General features: G+C 41.0%; 1 protein-coding gene across 1 annotated transcript in view; it reads left to right on the top strand.

Moving 5' to 3' along the window:
• The window catches only part of LOC122813330, a 1,602,747-nt gene that overhangs the window by 55,704 nt on the left and 1,529,415 nt on the right, over positions 1-17,628 (top strand). The window contains exon 2 of the mRNA XM_044085591.1: positions 17,381-17,472. Coding sequence (XP_043941526.1) covers positions 17,398-17,472 — 75 coding nt within the window. The 5' untranslated portion in view covers positions 17,381-17,397. The remainder of the gene's footprint in view (positions 1-17,380; positions 17,473-17,628) is intronic.

Below are 17,628 nucleotides of genomic sequence, written 5' to 3'. Positions count from 1 at the left end.
GTACATCAGAGCTGTGGACAAAAGCAATGGAGAAAGCAAGATCTCCGTTGCTTTTTACAAACTGTTTCACTATGTTAAATGGGTTTAACATAGCGAGACAGCTTTAAAAAAAGCAACGGAGAATCTCAGTTGCTTTTTTTAAAACGGTCTCGCTATGTTAAACCCATTTAACATATCGAGACAGTTTTGAAAAAAGCAACGGAGAAAGCAAGATCTCCATTGCTTTTTATAAGCTGTCTCGCTATGTTAAAAGAGTTTAACATAGCGAGACAGCTGTAAAAAAAGTAACAGAGAATCTCCGTTGCTTTTTTTAAAGCTGTCTTGCTATGTTGAACTCGTTTAACATAGCGAGACAGTGTGAAGCAATAGAAATCTTGCGTTCTCCGTTGCTGTAAAAAAAGAGTTATAGTAATGCAAAATGTCTGGGCGAGAGGACCTTTTTCCATTACTATAACTCTGATTTACAACGTGCACGCTGACCAATCAGCGTGCACGTTTTTGAATATTAATGGAGGGTCATTGTATAATATGATTTTGTGCATGAGTTATAGTTTTTAGCCACTAGATGGTGCCACTTGATATGTTTTGTTAATGATGCATTTATACATGCACGTTATTGTATAAAGTATTATCCAGGATAATTGTTATTATTTATACATTCAATATTTGTATAGGATTTATTAGAAATGATTTTAGTATATTATATATGTATTGAGTGTTTCATTATTATAGTGCAGATTGCACTTTTTATTTGATGCATTTCATTTGAATATAGTGCTAGGAGGTGTTCTGCCAATGAGAAGTTTCTGTCAATTAAGCAAATAGTATTTAAATGGAGTTCTGTTGTTAGTATGCATTTTCCATCTGAAGAAGTCTGTTTGCAGACGAAAACGCTGTGTATTGCCTTTTGGAAGCATTTATGTGTATTTACTGAGGCCCAAAGAAGTATTTTTATGTGTTTTTTTATTGTTAAACAAGTGGAGTGAACATTGAAATATTTTATTACACCAAGAGGAGTTGTGGGCTAATCCTCAATATTACTCATTACAAATTGGATCTGGTTTCAAGGGGAAAAGCATCCTTCAGCTCAGCATTGCTCAGGAATATCCTTACTTAGAGCCCTCCTGGAAATTCAGGTAGCTGGCGACTCTTCTCCCAGTTGTTGAGGAATAAATAAAAAATTACAACATCAGATAAAGAAGTTATGTACTCACCATAAAGTTCCATCCGTGTTGTCCATTTTTATTTTTCCTCAACTTCCCTCCCTCCAACTCCTTACCTTTTTAGCTAGTAACTTCTGGAAGGACAGGAAGGTTATAAGGGACCAATGTTCCTTCAGTTGAGCTCCAGATATTGGTTTCTCTTACCAGTGTGCAAATTTTTCCTTTGAAACTTTAAGCCAGCAAACAAATCTAAGGTATGTTAGGGGATACAGCATTATAGGTAAGGGAAGAGCTTGAGAGTTCTAGTAGCCATGAGCTGGAAAAAGCGGAAAATGGACAACACTGATCGAATGTTATGGTAAGTACATAACATACATATTATATTTGTCGCAAAGCCCTTCAGAGGTTTCCTGCAGCAAAAGAGAGCACTTCTCTGCAGGCTTTCAAAGATCGACTGTCAGCTTGTTCTTTTCCATTGCTAGGCAAATAAGTTCCCCTTGGAGAAAGCCTTCATCATTTAATATTTTATTATCTGAAATAGGAAGGTATTTGTATGCTAGGAAATGTTTTTGATGACTCTTGCACGCTTTAACAGTACTTTTAAATGGGAGCACACTTTTTTGTTCTTGTCACTTAAAACTATTTAAAACTAATTTTCTGCGGAGAAACTGTATTTAATTTAGCTTTTAGGCTGGTAATGTGTATCATAGTGCTTTTTACTTTGTTTTAACTGGGGAAAAGTGATTGACTTTTAAGGGCTTCTTATTTTTACTATCGTGTGCTGCTTAGCTTCACTGGGAAGAAGCACCATTTTCAGCTTGACCATGGAACAGACTGTTAGGCACATAATTGATCTTTCTTCCAGCAACTAAAAGAAAAAGTTAACTAAACAGCCTTTGCCACCATGGCAAGCTAGTAATTTTCCCCGGCCTCAAGAGGGTGGCTTTGCTGTGGCCAAAGCTGCTTATTCAGACCACTCATCTTTTTATCTGAATCCCTCTGGTGTTGTTCATATAGCCACTCTGGACCCAGGGGTTAGCCATGTTTTCAGTGGCTGTTGGGGTCTCCTAAGTGGCCAAGGGACAGCCACTCTTGTAGGCCTTCGGAGAAGGGATAGGGAAGGTGCCCCTGCTTAGCCAGAATGTTGTGCCCATCTTTGGGAAAGTTGATGGTGCCATTAACAAACCCGTGTGCCCCAACTTTCCTAGCAAAAAGAAACCGAAAACTAAACATGTATGTTCTCCTACACCAGTTCCTCTAGACAGAAGCAGTTTGTTAGGACTGGCTCAGGGTCTAGTATAGGCTATTTACCTTTCTTATCAGGTGGTTTCTGGTAAAAGAAAAAAGGATTCCTCTTTCCCTGAAGAGAATCAAAGCTGATACATTTTCCCCTCTGGTTCCTGATTCAGACTCTTGAGGAAAGCACGTTATCTAAGTCTCTCTGTTAGGGATTCTCTTTCTGTGAGACTGTATCCAGAATGTGACGTTGTATTCAGTGGGAGATCGCAAAGGTTTCTCAGTACCTCAGAAAATACTATGAGCTGTCACAACTGGAATTCCTAGACCCACTTTCCATTCCCCAGTGCTGTCAGGTTTGGAGGAAATGTTTGTCACAGCCTGTGGTTTCTCTGACTCAAACCTGCTGCATGCAAAAAAGCAAATGTGTAAAGTTTCTCAGTCTTTCAAATGTACCTGTATAAAGTTTTCAGTCTTTCAATTTTTTATCCACTCATCCCAGACCTGATTCAGCAGCAATAGCTTTAGTTAAGCTGCTGTCAAGCATTTTTTTTTGTTAATTTTAATCCTTCCCGTTCTGACAAAGATGGTAAAAACAGTTGATAAGTTTGGGGGAAAAGTATAAACAGAATTTTGAATTGTCAGGCTCCTATTTTAAAGTTTATTCTGACTAATTGTGAAAGTATGAAGAATGTTTTATTTGCAGTTTATAGGTAAGTACTAGGCTGGCTGCCCTTACAGGCCATTTTAAGCTTAACCAATTTCCCTTTCTGTGCTCAAATTAACCTATCCCGTTTGGTTAGAGATTTGCTTTGTCCATCTCATGATCAATAATTTATATATTGCCCCCTAATGAGAATAACTGGGATTATGCCATATATACTTTGAGGGAACTCCTGGATGGAGTAAAGCATTTAGGAGCTGCCTCTCCCTGTTAATAGTACAGGGGGCAGTCCTGGAGTAAATATTTGGCTTTTCATCTATAGATGCAAGTTGCGCTTGAATACGGACAGGAAAGACCATAGCTTTATGCAGATTTAGAGTTCCAGAACAGCAATATCTTCTGAGATAGAGCTATTCATTCTGTTGATGTTACAGAAGAGGTTTAGATCCCTAGACTGAGTGAGTTTTTCTTGTGTCATTTGACTTCGCTGTTGTGCAGTAAATCCATCAGCATTGAGTTGGAGGATGCATTGTATGCCAGCCCCAGGTCATCTCTTAGCAGTCTTTAGGATATTGAGTATAATGACAGGGCTTTGAGTCTGCCCATGTAGGACATGCTATTTAGGCCTTGTATCCTTTGTATTAAGGCATCTCTGTGGACATTCCAGTCTTTGCATGTGTCTAGACAGATACATGCCAAATGGGGCATTATATTCAATGACTGGCCTAATGAGGGCTGAGTAAAAGGGGAGACTGACATCCCTAGATATAGAATCTAGATCTTAGAGGAAAAAGCTGCTTTGTGTGGTTTAGTTTGCTCAGTTTCTTGGGTCACTACTCATTGTTTCAAGCTGTATGTAACTGTGCAGATACTACATCCAGGGCTGTTGCCACTGGTACTTTTGAGGAGGTTTGCCTGACTGTGTACTGAGAGCCTCCCAGATGATGAAAAAAATGAGATTTTAAATTCTCCTTTGGATAGAGATTGTTATTGGACCCCCTGCTAGAAGAGCTCATCAACAAAATGTGATGAGACAGGTAAGCTGATACGGAGAATCTCTGATTATTTCAGCCTCCTTTTCCAAATTTTCCAGGGGAATTTCTGCTCCCTTATCCAGTTTTGGCAAAAAAAAAAAATAAGTAGTCTCAGGAAAATGCTGGTAAGCAGATGTTTAAAAATCAATGGCAGGGTGGTTCCAAAAAGACCGCAGGAACCCTCCAGAACAAAGGTCAGTCAAATAAGGCAGAATGACTATATAAAGGACCTTGTCTCCTGCCTCCACCCTGGCAGTCCCTTATCCTTTCCAGAAAGTGTGAATGTCCATTTCTCTCTTTGGCAGCAGATTGTTTCAGACAAGTGGGTTCTGATGCTAATGAAACAAGTTTACAGATGGCAATGGAAGGAAATTCCTCCATTTCATGGAATTATTCCACATTCACCAGACCAAGTCTCTGTTCCCTCTTATCTTACAGCACATGCTGTCTCTGGGGTAATACAGACAGTTCCTTCTTCCCAGCTGGGAAAAACATTTTAGTCAAGAATGTTTTTGTGCCAAAGAAAGAAAATGTGTGGAGACTAGTTCTTTACCTTTCTTTCTTAAACCAGTATGCGGTAGTGTCTAGGTTCAAAATGCTTTCACTTCACAACCTTTTTTCCCCTCGTCCTCATTTGAGTTATTTTGGTAACTTCAGATTTAAAAGATGCTTATCACATTCCTATTCATCCAGATTTTAGATTTTCAGGCTGAAAGACAGTTTTATACTTGAATTTATTAGACTTAAATAGAACTCAACGTACTACCTCTCCCTCCAGTATTATCGGTTGGTTCACATTTAGAGGGAACGAGTTTTGCACAAATGTGCTCTTTTTTACATTTATAAATATTTATTGATATCGGTATTTATATTATTGTCTATTTGTTGTCTTAGATTACTTTTTCTTGTTAATTGTCATTGTTTTTATATTTTGCTGTATGATTTGCAGTATAAGAATTTTACTGTACTTTGTCACGCTGTCTGTAGAACATATGACGATAAAGTTGAATTGAATTTAATTTTTTTAAGGTTTTTAAGTGTCTGTATCACGTTATTAGTTCTTTGCCTTACCCTTTGGGCTATCCACTGCTCCCCAAGTATTCACAAAATGTCTAGCTCTTGCCATAGCCCAGTACAAGCTACAAGGTATCAAAATGTTTTCATATTTAAACGACTTGCTTATCTTTGCTGAGTCTTTTAAAGTGTCAGGAATCGGTCACTTGGGAGATATCTCATGTGCAGGCTGGGTTTCCAGTAGAACATTTAAGTCTTTTTGACTCCATCACACAGGATAGTGTTCTGGGGTATGTGCTAGACAGTTCGGTGAAACAATTTTTTTCCCCCCACATGAAAAAAATAGTTCTATGTTTAGATGTATTTCAGAAGGGTTCCACTTAGACTTAGGTTATTGCAAGGGTATACCTCAGGATTCTGCATCTCATGGCATTTGTGATTCTCATGTTACCTCTGGATAAACTCCACATGAGAAAGGTACAGTGGTTTCTGAAGACTCTTTTGGTCCCAGCACCAACATCCATCATCTTTTCAGGTTCCAGTCCTGAGATATGTGAGAAGAGAAATTTGCTGGAGACATGAAATATTCCTGAATCCAGGCCTCCCCTTCTCTCCTGCTCCAAAGCAGTCTGCCGCCTCAGACTTTGCTTGTGGAGCAGAGTCAAGGGGTATAAAAGTGCAAGGTGTCTGGAACAACAATTACAGATGCAAGCACATAAGGGCAAGCATCTCTTTTTATACTTATCAAGACACTCAACTCTCTGAATCCCCTGTCATCCCCAGGACCACTTCATGTTGTTACAAACAATACCACAGTGATGTGGTACATAAGCGAGGGGGGAGGTCAGATCTTACCCCTATGCATACTAGCCATATTCATATGAGATGTAGCTTTACAACACAGTCTTACTCTACAGGCATCCTACATTCCATCAGAGCAAAATCATGTGGCAGACAAGCTGAGCAGGACAAAGACAGACCCTCACAAATGGAAACTAGATAATTTTTTTTTCCAAAATTTGATCCATCTGTGGAGTGTTCCTCAAGCAGACCTTTGTTCAGAGGGGAGGCTGACCCACTCAGTCAAAATAGGGGAAGCCACCTCTAGTAATAGACCTGTAACAAGCGGTGTACCCCAAGGATCGGTCTTGGGGCCACTACTGTTTGGAATATACTTTTCTGAGGTGCAAGCCAAAAACAGTGGTCAGTGGTTGACCAGGTTTGCATATGACTGCAAGCTGGGCACAGTCTTAAATTCCCATAGTGATATGAACATCCTCCAAGAGAGCCTTACCTAAACTAATGACTGGTGCCAGAAGCATGGACTCAAACTGAATGCCAAGAAATGTATCATTATCCGCTTTGGGGAAAATGGCATCCCCACTAATTATCACAGTAATAACAACGTGCTAAGCACGCAGTCAGTTATGAGGGACTTGGGCATCCAGGTTGATAGCAACCTGACTTTTGTCCACCACGTTGCCTCCGTTGTATGGAAGGCTTTCTACTGATCCACCTCATAAGTGAGGGTATTTCATCCAGTAACAAGGAAGTCATAACATTCCTGTACTCCTCCCTTATCAGACTCATTGAGTACAATGCCATTTTGGTATGCATCTTGCCAAGCACATGCAGCAGCTGGGGAGACCACAGAGGTTCCTGACCAGGAAAATCCAGGGTCTCAAACACCTAGCTTATAGGTTCATAGGTTGGTACTAGGCTATAGGCCCTAGGGCCTATACAAGCCTAGCCGTAACAATTCCCTGGCTATTTCTTCCCACAGTATTTACTTCCCTGGACCTCTGTCTAGCAGGGCAACTGACATGATCCCCAGGGTGAATTTCCTATCTCCCATCCAATCATCAAGGTTCCTTTTGAAGAGGGTCAAAAAGGTGCTCTGCTTGACTTGTATGGGCAGTCTGTTCCATAGTCTGGGGAGTCTCTGGGTCGGGAACCTATCCCTCCTGCATGTTTTGTTCATTGTGATGACAAGGTTTAGATCCCTAGAGCGTGTGTCTCTGAGGGATTGGGATTTCTTTAAGTGTAGCATGTCCAACAGCTCTGGGTTTAACATGGCTTTGTATGTTAAGCAGAGATCGCCTCTGAGTAGACTATATGTGAAGTATAGGTGGAGTTTTTTAGATGGTCAGCATAGGGCATCTGCTTTAGACCAGTGATTCTTTTAGTGAGAGACTTCTGTGGCATTTCCAGTTGTTGCAGATGTCTTGAAAGGTACATACCAAACAGGGCATTGTATTCTATAATGGGTCTAATGAGGGATGAGTACAGTGGGACAATGACCTCCTTTTTTCTGGATGAAAGGCCCTTAGTGATGAGGTGTGCCACATGTAAGGATTTCCTGACTGTTGTGGCGATGTGGTTATCGAAGGTGAGACCACTGTCCACCTGTGTCCCCAAGTCTCTTATCACGCTTTTGGTGTTTGGTGTACTGCCACCTATGTGGTAAATCACGGGCACATGTTTATTTTCCCAAAGGGTATAGCTATACATTTCTTGGCATTGAGCTTGAGCCCATGGCTCTGGCACCAAGCATCTGTTTCTGTAAGGCGCTTTTATAGAATATCCACATCATTTGGGGATTCAATAATGGCTCCCAGTTTGCAGTCATCTGTGAACTTTGTTAGCCAGAGTCCCTTAGTGTTGGCCTGTACTTCAGAGTAGTAGATGCCAAACAAGAGCGGTCCCAGGACTGAACCCTTAGGTACTCCACTTGTCACTTGTTTGGAGCTGGATTTGGAGTTGGCTACTTTTACAGTGTGGGTTCTGTCAGTAAGCCAGTTGGCAACCCATCGAGTGACGTAGGGATTACTGCCCAGCTTAGTAAGTTTATCTATGATTCCAGAGTGGGGGATGATGTTGAAGGCCTTGGCGAGGTCCAGATAGACATTGTGGCCCAGCTTACCCTTGTCCACGGCTCTGGAGACTTGATTTGAAGAAGTCAGTCAGGTTCAGGAGACGAGATCGGCCCTTCACGAAACCATGCTGCATGGGATCCAGTGTTTGAAGGTTGCCAATGTCTTTGTTTATAATTTCCATGATAATACATTCCATGGCCTTGCAGATCAGGCTTGTCAGACTGATTGGGCGGTAGTTCTCATGATCCAAGGTGGATCCCCCCTTGTGGAGTGGGATAACTGTAGCTGTGCGCCACTCTGTGGGCATGAAGCCTGAGGTGAGGCTATGATTAAACATGCCACTTAAGTGAGATGACAGTTAATTTTATAGTTCATTTAGTACACAGCCTGGGATGTCGTCTGGTCCCATGGATGCTGTATTCTTAGCTTTGGAGAGTGCATTTTTTAACTGTGTGGTTGTTATTACCGGAATTTAGCAATCTTTCGGTATTGAGATGGGCCCTTTAGGGGGTGAGACTGGGGTGAAGTTTACACTGAATTGATCTGCCAGGATATTGGCAATATCCTTGGGATCAGTATATTTAATGCCATTCTGTTGTAGCTCAGAGCAGATCTGAGCATTGCCATTTAGATTTTTGACATAGCTATAGAATGGCTTGTGGTTGTCTTTGGAATCTTTGGCAATTTTATTTTCATAACTAGCTTTGGAGGATTTTATGAGGGATCTCCGCTTCTTACTGAGGCTGGTAAGGGAGTTTTTTGCATCCTGGGGTTTTCCTCTTTTCTGCAATAGTTTATTCCTTTTGTTGTAAAGTTTGTTTATGGCAAGGGACCACCAGATTGGCTTCCTTTTTTTGGAGGAGAGTATCTTGGTTCTATTGGGGATGGCAAGATTCATGCATGAGTGGATGTGCTCATACAGTGCCTTAGTGTAGGATTCAGCAGTCGAACTTTCAGTTCCCGTCTGCATGGGTGTCATGAAGTTTGTCACTTCTGACTTGAGTAGCATGAAATTGGCTTTGGAGAAGTTTTTTGCGGAGATTTCCTTACTGGGGGGGTTGGGGTGAGATGTGGATGTCAAGGGTGATTAGCTTATGGTCATACCTGACCAATGAGGGGGTGAACGTAGGTGTGGAGCATCAATTTCCCATGTTGGTAATGACCAGGTCTAGGATATTGGAGCCCCTGGTGGGACTGAGGATTAGTTGATCCAGGGCGTTGGAATTTATGAATTCCAAGAACCGTTGGGCAAAGGTGTTGGTACACAAGTAGTTTTTCCAGTTAATGGCAGGGTAGTTGAAATCGCCTAGTATTAGGGTGTTTGGTTGTATCTTAATATTTTCCAGTATGTTTAGAAAGGTGTAGTGAGAATCTTGGGGCATGGTAGGGGATGTGTAGCAAGCTACAATTTGGATTGCAGTCTTATTTATTGTTAGTTGCACCTGGAGAATTTCAGACGCATTGTGTTGGGCAACTAGCCTGGTGTTATGAATATCCTTGGTGAATATGGATACTCCTCCACCTTTAGTGTTTCGGTCCTGGATTGGTGCCGAAAAGTGTGGTTAGAGTTGTAGCCTGGTATTGCAGGGTTACTCTTTGGAGCCTTGAACCAGGTCTCAGTTACTGCATAGATATCGATGTTCTCCATTTTTAGGAGTGCCTTGAGAGAGTGCATTTTGAGGTTTAGACTTCTAGCATTGAGTAGCATTACCTTCAGATTTTGCATGCTTGTACCTGTTTAGGTGGTGGTTTTGTCCTTTGAACCTTGCCTAAAAAGGGCACTATAGGGGTGGCAAGAGCCTTAGCCAGTAACCTGAATCCCAGGTGCAGACCATTTGTAGCAAAGCATCGTGGTCTGTCGATAATGTCATCCCAGGCAGACAGATACTGGATCCCCTTTGAATGACACCAGAAGCTTAGCCAATTGTTTGTCAATCATTTTGTCCTTATACTGTGGTATTATTCTGGGCGAAGGCAGGATACTACTCAGGGCTAGTGTCATACCTGCCTGGGTCACATGATCCGAGAGCTCTTCCATGTCTCTCTTCATGTAGTCCTGGGAGGTACGTCATTCACTTCAACATGGACAATGACAGAGTCAAATTTGTACTTGTTGTTGTGGAGTGACTTGAGTGCATGCGTTATGTGGTGGGTCCTGGCACCCAACAGGCAGCTGACTGTAATTTTCTCCTTGTTCAGCCTGGTGAGTGGGATATGAGTATGCCTGACTATAGAGTCACCTATGACTAAAGTGTTAGGTGCATTGACTTGCCTTAGGGGCTGTTATTGGGTGGCACACTGGTGTTGTGAGCTATGTGACACTTTGGTTGTGATTGGTGTTTGTTTGTGTTTCAGCTTCGGAGTTCCTTGTTGCTTGGGCAGGTTAATGTTAAGGGCCTCCACATATGTGGATTTAGTGTTGCTATGTGTGCGTGTTGGTGGTGTGGGTTTAGAAGGGTTATGTGTTGCTTGAGGTGTAGTGCGGGTGTTGACCTCCTCTTGACTGTCTATCACAGTCATGGGTGGAGAGAGCTTTGCTTCCAGTTTGGCTATGTAAGTGCATCTCTCGCAGGTTATAGTGTTGGGTAGTAGGAGGAGAGGGTTGTCAGTGTACGTGAGGCAATGGCTGCATTGCCCCAATATGCCCAGATTCACTAGGTGGACAGGAGAAATCACTGGATATTGACACTTGGACATGCCTGGTTTGGTGCCTTTTTTTTAAGTACAAGAGCTGTTTCTTCTTACCTTAGCAAGGTACTTTGCAATTGTAGGCTGTTTTGTGCCTACTATTAATTTCTCTTTATTAACAAGGAGAGTTAAGTGCTTGTATCGGTTTGACTTCTTAGTGCTTTCCAGCAGGTTTTAAAGCAAGTGCTAGTCACAGGGATGCTTAAAGGTAAGATGAAAAAAATGGTTTATCCTAAACACTGTAGTGTGCACTAGAGGAGTTAGATGTGAAAGTTGGTAACTTATGTTTTACCTGTCTAAAAAGTTAAGTTTTAGTGGAGAGTCACTATTTTTAAAATGGCAAGATAGATTGAAAGGGGGTGGTCACTTTTGTATTATGGTACTATGGAATACAGTAGGATGGTCAATAAATTTAAATAGTTGAAGGGGAGTGATTTTACAAAATGATAATTTTTGTGCTTACTCACACAAGCCAGTAAAAACGGAGAGGAAATTAGATATATGATCAAATGAACATAAGGGGAAAGCAACTAGAAAGACGTGGTGTTTAAGAACACTACAGTAACCGGGTGAGAAAAAAAATTCTTCCTGACTCACAAGAGACAGAGCTGTGGTATCTTTTCAAGTTTTAATATGCAGTTAGTAGAATACAAGTAAAACACAAGGTAGATAAAACAAATCACAGCATTAAAAATAGAAAAAGGCAGTAAAGTAATAAAACAAATAAATAAAAAGCAAACTATCCTTTCCCTCACAGCAAAGTGTAGCAGAATCTCCTCACAGCAAAGTGTAGCAGAGTCTGGGTGAGCCTTTCTAGTAAAGTTATAAAATGTTTTATTTTACCCCTTAAATAGAAGGTTTAGTTCCTAGCTCCACCCCCTCAGTTCACAGATGATTAACCTTAACTGACCTTTTCTATTGACCTTTACCAATTTCTGCCTGACTCACAAGAGACAGAGCTGTGGTCTCTTCAAGTTTTAATATGCAGTTAAAAGCAGAATACAAGTAAAACATAAGGTAAATAAACCAAATCAATTTATTCACAATAGAAAAAGGCAATAAAGTAATACAACAAATAAAAGGCAAACTAATCTTTCCCTCACAGCAAAGTGTAGCAGAGTCCTGGGTGAGCCTTTCTAGTAATGCTAAGTTATACAGATATGCTAAAAGCCTGTCCTCCTACTCAGTTGCTTACAGACTGCTCGGAGGGAACCTATTTCTGGCATACAAGGCCATCTCAGACCAAGCCTTGATGGAGTTGCTGCATATCCGTAAGTCCAACTCCACTCGCGCAACCTGCACGTAAGGCCTCAACCTTGTCTGTGACATTAATAGAACTCGTTGGCAAGATAGATTTGTGTCCCAAACACCCCCCCCCCCATCTGTGGAACAGACTACCTCTCCATGTCAGAGTACCTGTCTAGCGCTCTTTTTAAGAAGAATGTGGACAACTGAATGGGAAACAGAAAATACACCCCTGAGATCCCACCTGTGTCCCTGCTGGACAGGGGAAACAGGTGCTGACTTTGTGGGAACATGGGCAACATTCTTGGCTAGGCTTATAAGGGCCTCTGGGCCAATAGCTTTGTATCATCCTATGGACCTATGAGGCAAAACCAGCTGACAAAATTCTGCTCCAGAATTCTATATAAGAAGGCCTGGAAAACTGATACCTTTTCTTTTCCTTGGATAGGAATATTCCTGTATGCTTTTCCACTCTTCCACTCTTTCCCCTGATTTCCAGGGTAATTCCGAAGATTCAGAAGGAATCTTCCTAGATCATTGTGGCGACTGCTTTCTGGCCCAGGCATCAGTGGTTCACCCATTTTTTGGAACTGGGAATTATCGCAAGCTTCATCACAGACCGGATCTACTTACACTAGAACAGGGGATTTTGATTAATTCTGTCTCCAAAGAATTTCAACTGTGTAGATGTTAGGGTCTTAATACCTTTTAGGGATCTGTTTATTGAGGACATACAGCAAGTACTTACTAACGGAAACAAGAAAGAAAATTTATATATAAGGAAATTGCAAAAGGTTTTGTAGTTGGTGCCAGCAGCATAACAGCACCCATTAAGGGCTAGTGTTCTCCTGGTTTTACAACAGTTGCATGAGTTGTTTTCCTATGACCTATTTTAACTCTCTACCAGGGTTCATTTGTTGTCCATTTCAGCATGTCTGCCCATGGATACATTTTTCAAGGCATTCTTGGGTTAAAATATTTTTGAAAGGGTATTGCATAAGAGGCCTCCAAGTAAACCAGTGGCTGATCCTTAGTATCTTAGTTTTGTGTTAAAGAAGCTAACTCTTACTTCATCTGAAACCAGCTCATCTGGCTACTTAAGTTTCTTAACATGAAAAACAGTTTACTGATCGCTCTGACCTCTAGAGTAAGTGTATCTGAGTTGCAAGCTCTTTTGATCAGTCAACCTTATCTCCTTTTCCACAGAGACTGGGTTTCTTTAGGCATAAAAGAAGTATTAGCTTTAAAGTGGTATCGGAGCTGAGTTTGAAAGCATATGACAAGGTGCCAAGAAAGCTGATTTGGGCAGTCCTGCGTTGTTTCAGAGTTCCAGAAACATTGATAGAATTAGTGCAGGCTAACGACCCAGTGACTATGAACAGTGTGTGGTCTCGCAGAGTGGTTCCCATTGGGAGCGGGTGTGCAACAGGTTTCATCTCTGAACCCACTGCTGTTTCATACTGGGAATGAACTGCATCAGCATACAGGTTGGAACAGGCAGATCAACAAAGTTACTGTATGCAGACTATGTGGCATTACAGGCAGATTCAGAGCAAGAACTTCAGCAAATCATAAGGGCATGGAATGCAAAACTGAAGGCACATAGGATGAAATAAAGTACAGATAACACCTTTGTAATGGCAGCAAGTGGGGGCAGTCAGAAGAAGCTGAGAATCGAAATAGAAGGGAAAATAATGGAGCAGGTTAACAGCTTCAGGTGTCTGGGAGGGGTGATTTGAGGAGAAGGGTAGTCTGAATGAGGAGATCAAAGCTACAATCAGAGAGAGTGCAGCCAGCTGGTACAGTATTAGGGGTAGTGTATGACAGAAGAATGCCAAACATGCTGAAAAGTAAGGTGTTTAAAACAGTGGTGCAACTAGTATAACTATATGGTACAGAAGCTTGGGCAGTAAAGCAGACCAGTTGAAGAAGCTTGAGGTGATGGAGATGAAGAGCCTAAGATGGGTGGTAGGATTCACACTGTGGGCTAGAAGAAGAAATAAGGAAATCCAAATTAGAAGCCCAAGTAGCTGCAGTTGCAAAGAGAACAGATTATGGTGGTTTGGACATGTGCAGAAAAGCAGAAGACAGTCTGATGAAGATGATTTAGAACAGATAGGAAGAATGCAAGAGGAAATTAAGGCATCCAGAGATGGATGGATTGTGTGACAGAAATCCTGCGACAGTCAGGCATGACTGTTGAAGAAGTTAGGAGAATGGTACTGAATTGAGAGAGATGGTGACAGTTGATACGACACCCTGACCCCATGTAGAAAGTAGGGGGGTTGATGATGATGGTAGCTGAGTTTACTTTAAGTCAAACTGTCCATCGCTCTGTGTCCTTTTCTGAACCCAAAAATGAGGAAGAAAGGATACTGCATACCTTAAATGTCTTCAGACAACTGTGGCACTATCTTCACAGAACAAAATCTTTCAGCACTTTTTTTCCTTGTGAAGGTCAGACTTGCCTTCTCCTCAATCACCCCTTCCAGACAAGTGAAGCTGTTAACCTGTTCTTCTATTTTACCTTCTATTTCAGTTCTCAGCTACTTCTGCCTGCCAGTACAACTGTCTTATCTGTACTCAGTTTCATCCCATGTGCCTTCAGTTTTGCATTCCATTCCCTTATCCTTTGCTGAAGTTCTTGCTCTGAATCTGCCTGTAATGCCACATAGTCTTTATACAGTAACTTTGTTGATCTGTCTCTTCCATCTTGTTTGCTGATGTAGTCCATCCCCAGTATGAAGCAGCAGTGGGCCCAGAGCTGAAACCTCTTGCACATCCACTTCCAATGGGAACCACTCTGCGAGACCAAACACTGTTAATACTTAAGTCGCTGGGTCGTTAGCCTGCACTAATTCTATCAATGTTTCTAGAACTTTGAAACAACGCAGAACTGCCCAAATCAGCTTTCTTGGGACCTTGTCATAATGCTTTCAAACTCTGATACCACTTCAAAACTAATGCTTCTTTTATGCCTAAAGAAACCCAGTCTGTGTGGAAACGGAGATAAGGCTGACTGACCAAAAGAGCTCGCAACTCAGATATGCTTACTTGGACTACCTGTGTCAAAACAGACTGTCCCAAGTGGCTGTCTCAGGCTGTCACCAGATTAAAGCTATTTCCGGCATGGACAATGCACATTCTTCTGGGGTCTTGGCTTCATCTCTGACTTTTTGGAAAGAGTTGGAGTCTGGATGTATTCTAGAAGCAGCAACTTGGTCTTCTGTACATGCTTTTACAAAACACTACAAGCTAAATTCCTTTTTCTAATCTAGGTTGAGCTTGGCTAGAACCATTCTCCAGGGGTTCCTAGACCCTTCCATCCATCAGAGAGCTCTGGTGAAATGAAAAAAAAAACACTGGTAGATGAAGACTCCGGAGGAGGAATTTTTCTATATCCATGGCATCTTTCCGGTAAATGAATGAGAAGTACTGGAATAATAGCAACTGGCCAAGGCATGCATTCATCAGCAGAGGTCATTGTGGTCTGGGATATCTCCACTCCCCGACGATTTAGTGATAAAAGTCAAAGAGGAAAGATGACAAACTCCTTTGCATGGGTGTGTGGGAGGCTTGCGCCCAGAGAAAAGAAATCCAGTTGTTCTAAGTTATGGTCCACTATCCATGTAGCTTAGGCTATTGCAGCAGTGGTCATTGAAACATCTGATTGGTAAGTTTACTTACAAAACTGTATTAACTGTACTATATGATGAACATAGTACAGTTGTGTAAGTAAACTTACCAAAACAGATGTTTGAATGATCAGTGCTGCAATAACTGTTACCTCGCTCCATCCCTCTTGTTTTTTCTGTATTTTTTTATGCCAGATTGCAAAATCCAAAAAACAAACAAGCGAAGAAGGCTCAGACCTAGAAGAACACCTGAAACCCAATGGTACCTTAACGCAAATTTATTTAAAAGCACAAGACACAACAGCGTTTTCGCTACACACACAATGTAGCTTCTTCAGAGGATTTTACAAGCACAACCAGCATACACCTTTTATATAAATATTACTAATTGTGTAATTGCGTAATTGCAAAATTTCGTCACTTCCTGATAGTGTTTCTACCCAATAAAACTTTAAATATGCAAAAAATAGACTCATAGTCCCTCCTTTAAAATACTAACAGTAAATATGATTAAAAGTACATGTCCATAACCTAGGGCACGTGTAATATTAAACAGTATAAAAACTTTTTTACATTTGGAAATATGCTGTAAGAGAGGACAACTCCTTTTTAATTAAAATAGTTGTTAACAACAACAAAAACAAACATTTAACAAGAGTTTTTTTATATAAAACACAAAGGCTAACTAACCCAATATAGTGTATCCACATCTGTATACAAGATACACTCGTGGACCTCTCAAACTAGCATATATAATTATGCCAGGATGTAGACATTTGTGTTTTTTTTTTTTTAATTCAACAATGTCCTTTCCAGACTCTGCCTCCATCTATCATTTGGCATGAAAGTTCTAAGGGGCTTGGCACCCAAACCTTTTAGTCAGCTGAACTCAAGCTGATTAACGGTTTGGGCATGTGTAAGGTACCGTGAAGCTTTGGAAGCTGGACGGCTGTTATATCCTATGCAGAGTATAACCTGTACAGCTTAGGCTATAGAAGCATTGATTATTCGAACATCTACTGTTATGTTAAGTTTATTTACATCATTGTATTGTATTACACTCCTTAAATACAGGAGGTACATGTTGAATCAGGTACACTGTTTATGCATTATTAAACATAAATGTCAATATGTTATGCTGTTCTGCATTTATTAAAGCATACAAAAAGCGTGTCATCTTAGAAGATCCAGATTGTATATCTGGCCTATATGAATAGAGGGTTTCAGTATTTGACATAATGTATGCACAGCTCTTGCAGTCTAGCCTTATAGGTGATCTTTGGTCAGTTTGGGTTGGCAGGAAGAAGGCAGTAGGTAGGATTATATTGTGAAAATGGTGCTGGTCTGTGGACGGTAAAACTATAGCATTAAAGAAAATGGTAATAATTGTGGCATTCAGGCATTTCCTTTTGTATTTGTTGGTGCAGTTTGAATCGGAATGAGAAGTAGTTGGGATTCATAAAGGTACAGTAAAGTTTCTGCTAATGGAAGTGTTAATCAAAATCAGATCTAGTTCCTCCCCCAGCAGTGGGAATAAAAATCATCATAACGAACTTCAAAATGCGTTTCTTTTGATACTCAGACCAAATACACAAGGAAACCGCATGAAACACACTGTGTCTGTGTGAGTGTGTCTGTCTGTCTGTGCGAGTGTGTCTGTCTGTCTGTGCGAGTGTGTCTGTCTGTCTGTGCGAGTGTGCCTGTCTGTCTGTGCGAGTGCCTGTCTGTGTGTGAGAGTGCCTGTCTGTGTGTGCGTGCTCATACACACGTATAATGTTTTGCCTTTATATATTTATATATTTAGTGCTTTGCTTATGTATTTTAGGACAAACTGCACTAAACATGACTCAGAGGATCCTGACTGCTTTTGATACCCTGGATTTTTATTCAAAGAAGATATTTGGTAATCATAGGAAGGTTAGTAAATATTTCGTACACCCAAAATGAATACATTTATATTGGAGTATCTAAGTTTGTTTAAGAAAGACTGGATTAAATGTACTGCACAGCTGATCGTCTTTTATTCTGTCATTCTCAGTCTCTCTACCTTCCTAGAATGGAAGTGTGTCTTGG

This window comes from Protopterus annectens, chromosome 10.part0, assembly GCF_019279795.1.
Source record: "Protopterus annectens isolate FY-2018-M chromosome 10.part0, PAN1.0, whole genome shotgun sequence".
Taxonomy (NCBI): domain Eukaryota; kingdom Metazoa; phylum Chordata; order Ceratodontiformes; family Protopteridae; genus Protopterus; species Protopterus annectens.
This window is presented reverse-complemented; position numbering and strand designations above follow the sequence as displayed.